General features: G+C 45.8%; 1 protein-coding gene across 1 annotated transcript in view; it reads right to left on the bottom strand.

Annotated features, from left to right (window-relative positions):
- Positions 1 to 5,757: 5,757 nt before the first annotated feature.
- PCYT1B (phosphate cytidylyltransferase 1, choline, beta) overlaps positions 5,758 to 11,860 on the bottom strand; it is a 42,445-nt gene continuing 36,342 nt past the window's right edge. Inside the window, 1 exon segment of the mRNA XM_027636866.1 lies at positions 5,758 to 8,745. Coding sequence (XP_027492667.1) covers positions 8,539 to 8,745 — 207 coding nt within the window. The 3' untranslated portion in view covers positions 5,758 to 8,538.

Below are 11,860 nucleotides of genomic sequence, written 5' to 3'. Positions count from 1 at the left end.
CTTTTAGGTTTCACACAACATGGAGCTTAGTTTGGGATTTGGCAGCCCAAGGTCAACTTCTCACATGCCTACAGAGGGGCACCTCAGAGAGCTGCACTGGGGAGCTCAGAGTAGTTTTAGCATATGAAGCATATGAGCACCTTTTGGATTGGGGTTCTTTTTTCTGCTCTATAAATCTCCCTAAAGCTAAAGCTTCTTGGATTATTGCTGACAGCTGAAATATCTGGTATAAACTTAACACCCAAGGCTTCTACCTTGAAATTTCTTCAGCTTTCCATACAGCTTTATATGCATTCATAAGTTATTCAAGAAAATGAAAAAAAAAATCCCAAAGTTTCTTACCAAGCAATTACAGAGCAGGAAGATGCCTGGGGACCCAGCTTGCTTGGCTCATTAGCTTTTTTATTAAGTGATAAATGAGACTCCAGATGGCCAGAATTTTACTAGAACTGAAATAATATTCTTTCAGATGAAGAATTTATTTTAAAACTTCAAATGAGAAGAAATCCATGTGTTGTACTTTCTCACTGCTCACCATTTGCCTGACTGGATATTCACAGGGGCTCAGTGGTTAATTAAGTAGCTCACAATTGCAAAATCTGTCAGCGTGTACCACATAATATTTGACAGTAGCTGTCTGTAGAAAATAAAGCAACTAGTTGCAGCAGCAGCAGTATAATGAAGATTTATGGCTTTAGGACACAGGCTTATGTAGGAGAACAATTTGTAACAAGGGATCATGGTTTTGTTATACAATTCATGCCTTTTTCAGACTGCTGTAGACTCAGTACTTCAATTTGTTACTTTCAGTGGGAAGACAATCTTGCAGTAGACAGTTTTTAAATTAAGTCAGAGATATAAAACATGTCAGGCATGCTTGATAGGAAAAATTAAACTCTTTATTAATGTCAGATCAGTTTATATTCATCTAACTTGGAGGCTGTTTTTACTTTAAGCTTTTGTACCATCTCCACTAGGAGTAAATTGGAGTATAGTAAATAATGTCTGCCCTGCGTTGTCTAACAGCATCAATCATTTAGAAATCTTGTCACAGCAATCTGAAAGTCCTTCTCCATCCTAGTGACTTGGACAATTTTTTTATGGCTTTGGTCCAAACTATGTGTCTCCTAGTCCAAAGGCAGCAGGCACGTTCCTTTGCTTCTACTAGTGTACAGCTGGAACCATGATTTGAATGTCATAAGACATTTTTGATCTGCCAAAATGTGGATTCCTGTCTTGAAATTAATGTCTGGGTACCTGTAAATATGCTGATTCAAAAGACCATTTTCAGACAAAAGCTTCAGTTCTGCCAATCTTGAGGGTCACGTGTTGACTGTGTTTTGGTACGGGGAAGCTTTCCAGGGACAGCTTCATTAACATGTTCTTGCCATTGTGGAAGCTGATGCCAGTCTGCACATTGTGCCACGGGAGCTGTCCTGGCAAACTTGGAGTGGTTGGTGCGCGTGACTTCCCCTGCGCTGTCAGTGAGCACCTCCCTCGCCTGTTTGCTGTGCTCTTTATCCTTCTGTTAATAAATCCCTTTGTAGACATTGGAACACTTGATACAGAGTCCTCGAGGCTGTGGGGGACCAACACTTGAGGCATGGTCAGGTTTGCATTCAGGTAGAGGAAAGTGGCTTTGTGTGTGTGCCAGGTGTGAGCCACAGCCATGGGGTAGTTGCTGTGTCTCTCAGTGTTGGTGGGCTCAAGGTTAGTGTTCCCAAGCACTGTGCTCTAGATGCTCTGGAACAGGGCAACAACATTCCCCCAGGGAAACACTGTTCTTTCCTTCTGGATTTCCAGATGTGTCAATACTGGTGAGTGGGTGTCTGATCCACACAATGCAGTATTTGTGAACTGCTACGTTATGTGCTCCTAAAAGTGGCCAGGTCCTGTGCCTTGTAATGTACAAGGTTACCACTGTACAATGTATTTCACAAATAGCCCTTTGTCATGGATGAGGAGGTTGCAGTTATGCTTTGTATAATATTTTAAATACATTTTGTCTTGCTATTACTCTGTGCACTCAACAATGGAGAATGCTGGCTTGTTAAACACCGTGTTTTACAGCAGGTGAACTGGGGTTTCTAGGTTTGTAGTGGCACGTGGAAGTATTTTATCAGAGTGCTCGATACACAACTGTCAGTGCTCAAATATATAATTAATCTCTAACTTTTGGGTTCTTGATAAACAGTTGAACAGTTGGGTAAAGTGTGCATGATGATCACCTTGAGCACTTTTCTGTGGGTGTGATTTCATTCAGGTAATGACTGGAGTCAGTTCTGCTGATGGCATGGTTGTACTACCACTCTTTGCATAACGGCTGTGTTTTAATTACCTTCTGTGTAGTTTAGTTCTCCGTTCTTAATGACAAATAGACTTGAATTCACAAAAACTGGAAGTTGAAAGGTGTCATAATAGAGATGCTTGACCTCACGACACTGCTTTTTCTCTCCTTTCTTTAAAAGATACCGACTGAGCTTGCTGGTGTTTTCAGATGGTCTCCATGTTCTTGTTCTCTGTGTGGCTGTGACACAAGTACATGCTTGTGGGCTGGTTTGAAGTAAAGGTCCTCTTGAGAAGGAAAAAGGAAATCAAAACAAACCACCCAAGATTTGTGATGTTTGGATTATGTTTAATTTGGAACCAGCTATTTTTGGGGAGAATCTTGTTAGTTCTTATACAGGATATGCCTTATGCATTTTTCTGTTTGCATGTGAACAATGTGAATATTTAAAAGGTTGGGTTTGTTTTTTTCTGGAATAAATGCACTCATTTGTGAGAGGCCTTTTAGGGGGATGAGGAGAACAAATGAGAATTTTCCCTAAGTGATAGTTCTCCATTTTATTTTGGCATTTGGCTTTTAATCACATATTGTAGCAGTGCAAGTTCAGGACACTTAAAAATGAAGCTAAATAACTTTTAAACAGATGATACAAAATATCTTAAGTATGGCTAAGTAGCAAAGTAACTGGGTTCCTACTAGTTAATGCATTAGTTTTGAAATGAAAAAGCTGTAGTATGGCATGTAGTACATCAAAATAACACACCCCTGTTGATATTCAGAGCTGGTCACTTGTAAAGAACAGGTTATAATTAATCTACTCTTCCTAACTGGATGACAGCTTTGAAGCTCACAGCCCCTTTATTTTATGGAAAACCAGTGTGGGTGTGTAGGGAAATGTGATTAGAGAATCATGAGAATGGGGGGGGAAAAGTACCAAAAAGTGATGAAGAGGGCATAATTTATTCTATCAAAGTTGTTTGTAGAATTTGAAATGTGTGTGAGACTTGATGTGCTCAGGCACAGGAATAACTGCTTTGAGTTAAAAGACCATTTTCTCCTTGATTAGTCCAGTTAAGGATTTAAAACATTAATTTATTGCTACGTTTTTTAACTGAAATCTGTACTTTGTAACTGTGAAACCTGTGCCTTGCAACTGTATTTTTGCTTTTGTTTATTGCAGTCATTTAAAAAACAAAAAAAGCACCAAAACCTCTTCAGATTACTGGATCCCAACTTTCCTGTGCCAGAGGTTTTGTTTTCACTCTTTCTGCAAACAGGAGAAGCCAGTCACAGGGGTCTGGGGGTTTCTGCATTGTTTGATCCCATAAGATATGGGTTTGGGGTGTCCCCCTTTCAGATCCATGTCTGGGCTCTTTCAAGTGCTTCCTGCTCTGCTGAGATTATTGAACATTGTCTGCTGGGCAGTGGAACAAACATCTCCCTGCCTGTGGAGATAAGACTTCTATCCAAAACCTAAATGTAAATGGAAAGCTGAGCTACCAAAAGGATGAGAGGAAAGTGCTGTAAGTAGTCAAAATCCTGATGACTCCACAGAGGTCACTTATTTCATGTATAGCATAGACAATAACGTCTTACCAGGGAAAAGGAGGATCAAGCTCTGTAACTTTTTAACCCTTTTAAGGGACAGTTGTATTTTCAGAGAGAAATTGCCTTTGAAAAGGGTTAAAGGAGGTGATCCTTTCAAAGGCATAATTTTCTCCTTAAATTTTTTTTTGCTTGTTTGTCTTCACAGTGTATTTTGCTATTCTCCAGTATACAAAGCAGACATTTGTGTGAAAGGCAGAACTGCCTCACCTGGTTTCAGAGCTTGCAGTTCTCCCTTCCTCATTGAAGCAGGCATTGATGCTGTTGTAGAGAATATCTAAAAAGGTATGGAGATAACAAGTGTGAAAGAACTGGCCATGAATAACTGCTAGGGTAGGGAAATTCAAGCCTCTTATTTGTGGAACTGCTTGTAACATTGTCATAGTTTTTGCTGGAGTCTCGGTCCCACACTTCCCAGATTAGCACAGTAAAAGTGCATATCCGAAGGCTTTCAGTTATTTTTATTTCAGTCTGTATCTGTTTCCTCTCCCCCAGGTGGAGCTGTGAGGCAGTGGCCTTGATTTCCGTTCCAATTAGAAATTCTAATGCTGTCCTTCCTTTCACCTACCAGGAAAGGGCCTTCTATTTAGAAAGAAAAGGACAGAAAATGAACTGTGTGTTTCGCTTCTGGACACGTGTATTTTGAGAGGAAAAAAATTCTCTTCAAAATCAGATCAGTTCTTAAGATAGTCTGCTGCTTGAAAGGGTCTCCTCCCAAGAGGCAAAACCCTAGGTTTATTTTCTGACCCATCTTCAGCCCTGTTTTATGAGGAGGTCAGAGGTGTTCTGCACCAGACTCAAGTGAAACTGCTGCTTATTTAAGTGCTATCACACAAGATTCTCTTCCTGTGATTGTTTGTTACCCTTTTACAAACAAATTTGATGTAGTATCAAACCTTTCCTTCCTGCTCATAGGCCTGGTTCCCAAGGGGGTTTGCCATGAACCAAACAAGGATCTCCTCTGGACTAGGCTGAACACTGTGAGCTCACTCACAGGGATGCTTCTTATGTATCTCCCAAGTGATACCCAGGCACTGCTCAAAACAGCCACAAATCCATCTTAAGTAATAAAACTTCTATTACCTGGCAGCATCTTGGTGTGAGCTCTGTGCCTTTAAGTAGTTGCTCTGCTGTGCTCAATGACTTGGAAATTTGCTTATTCTGTAATTAAAAAGATCTCAGATGGGAAGTCCTGAGCCTCCATCCGCTGGTTCAGCTTCTCCCTGCCTGACGCAGGACTGTTCAGTGAATAATCTTTACAGCTGCTGCAGTTCTAACTTCTTACAGAAAGGAGGACAAAAGGGAAAGAACAAAGCAAGAATATTCAGGTATCAGACTGGATCAGATGGAGAAAGAGTCAAGTCTGAAGGCCAGTGTCAGGATTTGTCCCTGTGGCTCACATTTGCTGCTGTGGTTTTCCATAAATCTCTTACAGCCACACATCCTCTTGGCACCCACAAGAGCATCTCAGTTGTTGCTCAGCAGCAGAACCAGAATGGCTGCAAAAGCACCATCTCTTTCTTCCACTTAGAAGTAAGAATTAAAATAGTGGCTCCTGAATCCACTGTGCTGGGGCAGAGGGTAAGGGAGGTCTCAGACTTGTTGGTGTCTAAGGCTGCACCTCTCCAGCTGGGACAGCATTTCCCCACTTTTACCTTGCAGCCAGAAAAACATGGGTGAGGCAAGGAGAAGTAATCCTGTCCATGTGGAGAGCAGCAACTCAAGCCAGGAGCATTTTGGGCAGGTTGGCAGAGCTGTTCTAGTGGCATTTGTGGGGTACCAAGGATGGGGTAACAGACACTGTGCCATCAGTGGGGTTTGTGCTGGGGGTTGTGTTCATGTAAAATAACAGGGTGAGGCAGCTGTGTTTGTCATACACTGTTTATTTTTCATGTGGAGCTTGGCTGATAAATAGGACTGAATTAAAGCAACACTTGTGAAAAATAAAACCCAACCATGACTCAGAAGTGCAAAACTGCCCTCCATATGTCCAGAGACGATGAGGTTCTGGTTTGCTGGAGACAGCACATGAATGTACCTGCAGGGCAAAGGCTTTAGCTTATTGATATCCTAAATGCAGATGGACACCTGGTACAGTATATGGCTTTGTTGCTGGGTACCCACCTGTGACCCTGAGAAACAGCGTCTGATAAGAACAGGTCACTGGTGGGTTTTTCTCCAGTTCCCATCCACAAATTGTGGTGCTGTCTCCACTCAAACCACTGAGCAAGGGCTGCTGAACATTAAGTGCTGTGAAACTAAAATGAACAAAAAACAAATGCTAAAAGCCAAGAACAACAAATCCCTGCCCACCTCCATTGCATTTGGACATGGCTCGTCACATCAACAGCACCAGTAGAGAGCAGACAGTTCCCATGGTGGAGGAGTGGTTTGTGATGGGAAGACTTAAGACTTGCAAAGGATCAGAAAAACAAGTGCATCCCAGGTATGAAATTACAGTAACAGGTTGCCTAAGGCTGAGAAAGGTCTTAATTGCATCGTCCCATTGGGCGCACAGCTGGCGGCAGCTGAAGTAGCTGTGGCTCTCCCTTTGCACTTTCCACCCTATTTCCTGCTCATCTCTTTTTGCAGCTCTGTGAAGAAGGAACTAGCTTTATTCCAGATGATGAAGTGTGGCACAAGATCCTGTGTACTTGTACTTTTGGTCATCTGAGAAGAGTCTGGCAAAATGTTGCCAAACTAAAATCAGTTACCTCGTAGTGGGGGAGGGATGAAAGCTGTAGGAAACGAGCAGAGCACAGGGCTAATTTTGTGCCAGGTACCAAGGTCTGTAATTTACCTCCCCAGAAAAGTATCTGGAAGGGATGGAGTGAAAGAAGTCTTACCTACCAACCTGGTCACACTCAGTAAGGTAAGGACAGCAGCCTGGGGGGCACTGCTGTCAGCAAGTACAATCACCCCATTTGCTTGGGCATCCTCTTCCCTCAGTTGTTTTCCAAGAGCCACTTGAAGCCCTCCTCTCCCAGTGTTTCCTGTGCTGTCTGTGCAGGGAACCATGGTGCTGCCCATGGAGGCTGCCGTGTCCTGGTGGGTCTGCAGTTCCTGGTGGGTTTGCAGTTCCAGGCAGCCACGGCACAGAGTGATTTTGCTGCTGTGACTCACTGCCCGAGGCTGTGCCCAGCAGGCTGCCCATAGGACAGGTGGACCATGGAAGCCTTGTCCTGCTGGCCAGACACCAAAGCTGATGCTGGACTGGAGAGCCTCAAACATGCCCATGTACTGAGACAGCTGTGCCAGGTGAGCCTGGGAGCCAAATGGCATCACTGGTGCCCAGCCCACCACAGTGCTGTGGGCTGGGGGCATTCCTGTGGCTGCCCATGGGACTCAGAAATCCTGCCAGTCTCTGCAGCCACCATAGCAGGTGCCAGCTGAGGGACTGAACATGGAACCAGATGTCAGGCAGGTCTGGCTTTGCCCAGCTGGAAGGAGAGCAGGGAAAGCTTCACCCATGTGCTCTCCCTGTGTTTCTGTTCGGGGCTGGACAGGTGTCATGGATGGAGCAAGAAAATCCTCGTGCCTAATTCTGTTTAAAAGGCTTCTTTTTTTCCAGCCTTTTCTCCATGTTAGGGTAGAGGAATGGCCTTGGGATCCTCTGCAAGGGCAGTGTGTCAGTGAACACACCTTGGTGAGAGTTTGATGAGAAGTTTGATGAACTGGTTGAGTACCATGTGCCAACAGCAGCATTGTTTGCTTGTCATTTGCTGATACATAGCTGGGAGCAGCAGGGTTTCCTAGGAGGCCACATCCCAAGGCCTTGGGATCCCATGTGGGTTTTTTAGAATTCACCAGTCAAAACCACAACCATCTTCAAACTGTCTATTTCCCACACCACCACATTCCAGATAGGGCTGTCTTTTCATTTACTTTCTTTCCTTCGAAGTGCAAAGCCAGGGAGCAAACCAGAAGTGATCAGGCAGCTGTTCAGGCACTAAGAATGTGGAGAGCAATCTGATAAAGCAAAAAGCCTGACACTTTACACACACCCCATACAGAGGCTCAGTCAACAAGCAGCACTGAATATCTTAAATGGATTTCCATCAACTTGCCTGGAGAGCTCTCCATTTCAGTGGTATGGTTTGGGCTCTGGGGCAGATGTTATTCGAGAAGAAAAAAAAGTAAAACTTTATTCCCTGTTTCTCAACGTATTTGCTGCAGCAAAGCCATTCTTTCATGTGCCAGAAGAGCTCAAGGTCAGCAGGGTCTGGTACAACTGCATCTTCTCCATCCATAGGCTGCAGCCCACACGTGCCTGTGTGCTGGGCTGGGATCAGGAGCCAGCAGGGCTCCTCTGCCAGCCCCCCTCGGTGCAGAGCTCCCGCCGGCCTGGCCTGGAGCAGCGGCTGTAAAGCAGCACACCAGGGACAGGACCTGGCACACAGGTGTGTTTTTGTCATTCCCTGCTGTGTCTGGCAGGCGCTGCTGGCTGGGCCTCCAGCACTGCCAGGGAGTGGGGATGGGATAAGCTCTTCCTGAGATCTCCCTTGCTGTGCTCCAGTTAGTTTTCAACATCTCCCAGAGCACGATCCCTGCTGTCAGAGATACCCCTGGTGTTCCTCATGCTTCTCCCCATCCAGTGGCTGAGTTCATAGCTTGTTCTTCTGTCTCATGGTTAAAAAAATATATCTTTATTTTTCATCCTCATCTCCCTCGCTCATGCTGCTGAGGGAGGCAGAGGCAGCTTTTGGAGAAGAGGGAGGGGAGGCCTTATTGATGACCCAAGGTGGAGATGGAGAGCGGGATGGAGAGCGGCCTCGTGTGGGACTGCTGTTTGGGCTCTGCCGGGGAGAAAAAGCCTGGAGCATTCGGCCACTTCGTTCCTGGAACATCTGCTTCTGCAAAAGCAAAGTGAAAAGATGCTCTTTGAGTATTGCACAGGGGGGAAGGGATGGCTGTGAGCAGGCGGGGGCTGCACTGTGCCTCTCACCTGGGAGAGAGCAGGGAGCCAAAGCCCTGGAGCACAGCTCGTTTGCCTCTTCTCCTGTGCTCATCATAACCTGGCTTTTATGTGCAGGTTTTCACCTCAGCTGAGACACCCCCAGTGTGAGAACACTGTGTGTACTGTCCCAAGCCAGCTTGGGGGACTCCCTTTGTCTTTTTTGTATGCGTTGGTCACACTCTTAAAAAGTCAGTTTTCTGCCTGAACACCCAACATTCCTAGTTCCCACGACCTTTTTTGCTTCTAGCATGCTGATACAGACCACCCTTCTCCTGAGCTTCCTGGCTCTTCCAGCCTTTATTCCTCTTTCCCTTCTTGAGACAGCCTTGTGCCTGCCAAATACTGGCAGCTGCTTCCCTAGATACCTGGAGCAGGCACCACCCAAACCCATAAACTGGGGGTGGGAATGTCAGAATTTGGGTGTCTGTGTGAAAAGAGAAACACGTGCAGGCTCTATGTTCTGCTTGGAGCTTTATTGTCATTTTTGCTTTGCAAAGCTGAGTGGAGGCCTGCCAGAGCTGGTAGAGTGGAAGAGACCACCTCTGCAGTCAAGCAATCTGCTACACTAAGGTAAGTACCTCTACTTACTACAGCAACTATGGGGCCTTGCATCAGCCTGCCGGGCTGGGCTACAGAAGATGTGGCATGTGCTGTGCAGCTGCTGCAGGAGTCAGGTGAAAAATGCCAAATCTCAGTGCCTTGCTGCTCCTCCTAGGGATGGGGAGCAAGAAGTCTCAATCTTGGCTGGAGCACTGGCAGTCAGGTCACAGGTGATGCTCGGCTGGAAAGGAAAGATCCAGCCCGGACAAAGTTAAGTTGCCATTCAGGTCTGAGAGGAAAATACTTGTGCAGAACGTATGCTGGATTTGCCTGTCTGGGCAACTGCAGACTTGATCTCAACTAAGTTTTCATCTTGTTCCTCCTCCCCTTCTCCCTGCAGTGACTCTGCTCTGTGCTGACCTTACTACCAGCCAAGCAGCCTGTAGCTGCCCATCTTGTTCTTCCTCCCCCTCTTTGAAACTTCCCTGCCAGCAGAGAGGCCAATGCTGATTTTCCCCTCAGGTACCTGGCGTTTGCCGATCCCAGATGTTAAAAATCGAGCACAAATACTGAACTTAACTGTTCCCCTGTGAGCTCCCTCTCCCAATTAACATCTTTAGCACACTGGCCTTTATTGACTTAGTTTTAGAGCCTGGATGTTGCTGCAGTGCGGAATGGCAGAACAGTTCCTGCCTGGAGCCACACTTACCAACACCCCATGGTGTGTAACCTACCCCTGCACTACTGCTAGGTCCAAAATAGCCAAGACTTCCTAAAATCTCAACAGTTAGCAGATGGTGGTTGCTCCTGATAAATGGTGCCAGGAATGGGGGAGGATTTCTGTGGCTGAGAGCTGTGAGGATGTCACCAGGGCTGGCAAAGCCCCAAAGCCTGTTTGCAATTCAGTGGTAGGGGTGCAAAACTTCTCTTTAGATCACAGAAATCTGTGGTTCTGTTGGCTTGACTTAATCTGTTTCACCCTCTCAGTGAAAATGACTCCCAACAAACAAACAAAAAAATGTTTGATGTGAAGTATCTTTACCCTGGCCAACCAAAACACTTTGACTTGCTCCTGCCACTTCAGAAAGCTCAGTGGTATAGTGGTGCTTCATAGTGGTGTGGTACCAGTGCTGGGGGAGATCCAAGTGTCCCAGCTTGGCTGGTATCCCATGTGGCAGGGGGTACGTGGCTGTACCTTGGGTCATCTGGGCCAGAGATGGAAAGGGGAATCCCACCTTCCTACTAGGACCCTCAGCCAGGCTGTAGGACACCTGCTTCCCAGTCCCTGCTTCAGCAAAGGGTTTGTGGCTTGAACAAGCTGATGTATTCACACCTTCAGCAGAGTAACTGCCTGGCCACTCTGAATTGCCTCCTGCACTACTGCTGGATCCACCAGGTTTCTGGCTAAAACCACAATTGCTGCAGGAGGAGGAGGTGGTGTAATTCACTTGCCTCCAGAATGCATCTTTCTTTCCAGCTGTGCCCTAGCAGGGTCAGTAAGTCATACCCTTTGCAGGCAAGGTGCTCCTTGGGCTGTTGGGTGCTGAAGAAGTAGAACAAGTGTTAATGGCTTCCCAAATGCTGGAGGGTTAGACAAGACTGGATGTGCTCTGGACCTTTACCAGAGGTGGGAAAATAATTTCAAAGTCTTAATTCAAGCAAGTTCAAGTACAGCCAATCAGTTCAGGGTTTCTTTTTGGCAAACTTGCTTCTGCGAAAAAATATTTTGCCCATTTCTGAATCTCATTGTCTATATGTTGATACTCCTTTTCTTTACAAAGCAAGTGTCAGCTGGGTGTTACAGAGGACTTCTGCTTTTGAGCTGCTGATTGTTCCAAGGCCATGTTTGGGTCCAGGCTGCAGACACATTGTGTGACCTAGACACTGTCCCTGGGTTCATGTTGCAACCTGTAAGGCTCATATGAGCCTCTGCTGATGTCTGAGGTGCTGCAGCTGTTTCGAGTGCAACCATCCCCAACTGCCCTGTGCACTGCAGCAGACCCCTTGAAGGGACATCTCATCTGGAGGGACACTTCTGAGGGAGGCTGGCACAGAACCCTGCCCCGTGAGCTTTGCTTTCTCTCTTCTGACCTCAATTGTAGGTTCCCGTTTGTGCACGTCCGGGAGGAGGTGGAATGGACCCTGCTGCTTTCCACTTCCACGGAGTGGTGTCTCCGCCATTGGCCCTGTGTGCCAGGCTGTGTGGTGGTCCCTTCTCAAAGCACACTTAAGTTTCATGCCACATTAATCATCACTTCTGACTCCTCTGTGACTCTCTTGCAGAAAATGTACATACAGGGGATTGCACAGGTGGGCAAAATTGCCAAAGGATTATAGACATCTTGACATCTGACAACTGACATTTTGACCTTTTTCACAAACAGGCATTTTTTTGTGGGTTACGTGGCCCTTACTTTTAGGAAATTGATGCTAGCATAAAGCATATTATAATAATTATTTGTGAAATAATA

This window comes from Corapipo altera, unplaced genomic scaffold (genome assembly GCF_003945725.1).
Source record: "Corapipo altera isolate COAL_440 unplaced genomic scaffold, ASM394572v1 0, whole genome shotgun sequence".
NCBI classification, from domain to species: domain Eukaryota; kingdom Metazoa; phylum Chordata; class Aves; order Passeriformes; family Pipridae; genus Corapipo; species Corapipo altera.
This window is presented reverse-complemented; position numbering and strand designations above follow the sequence as displayed.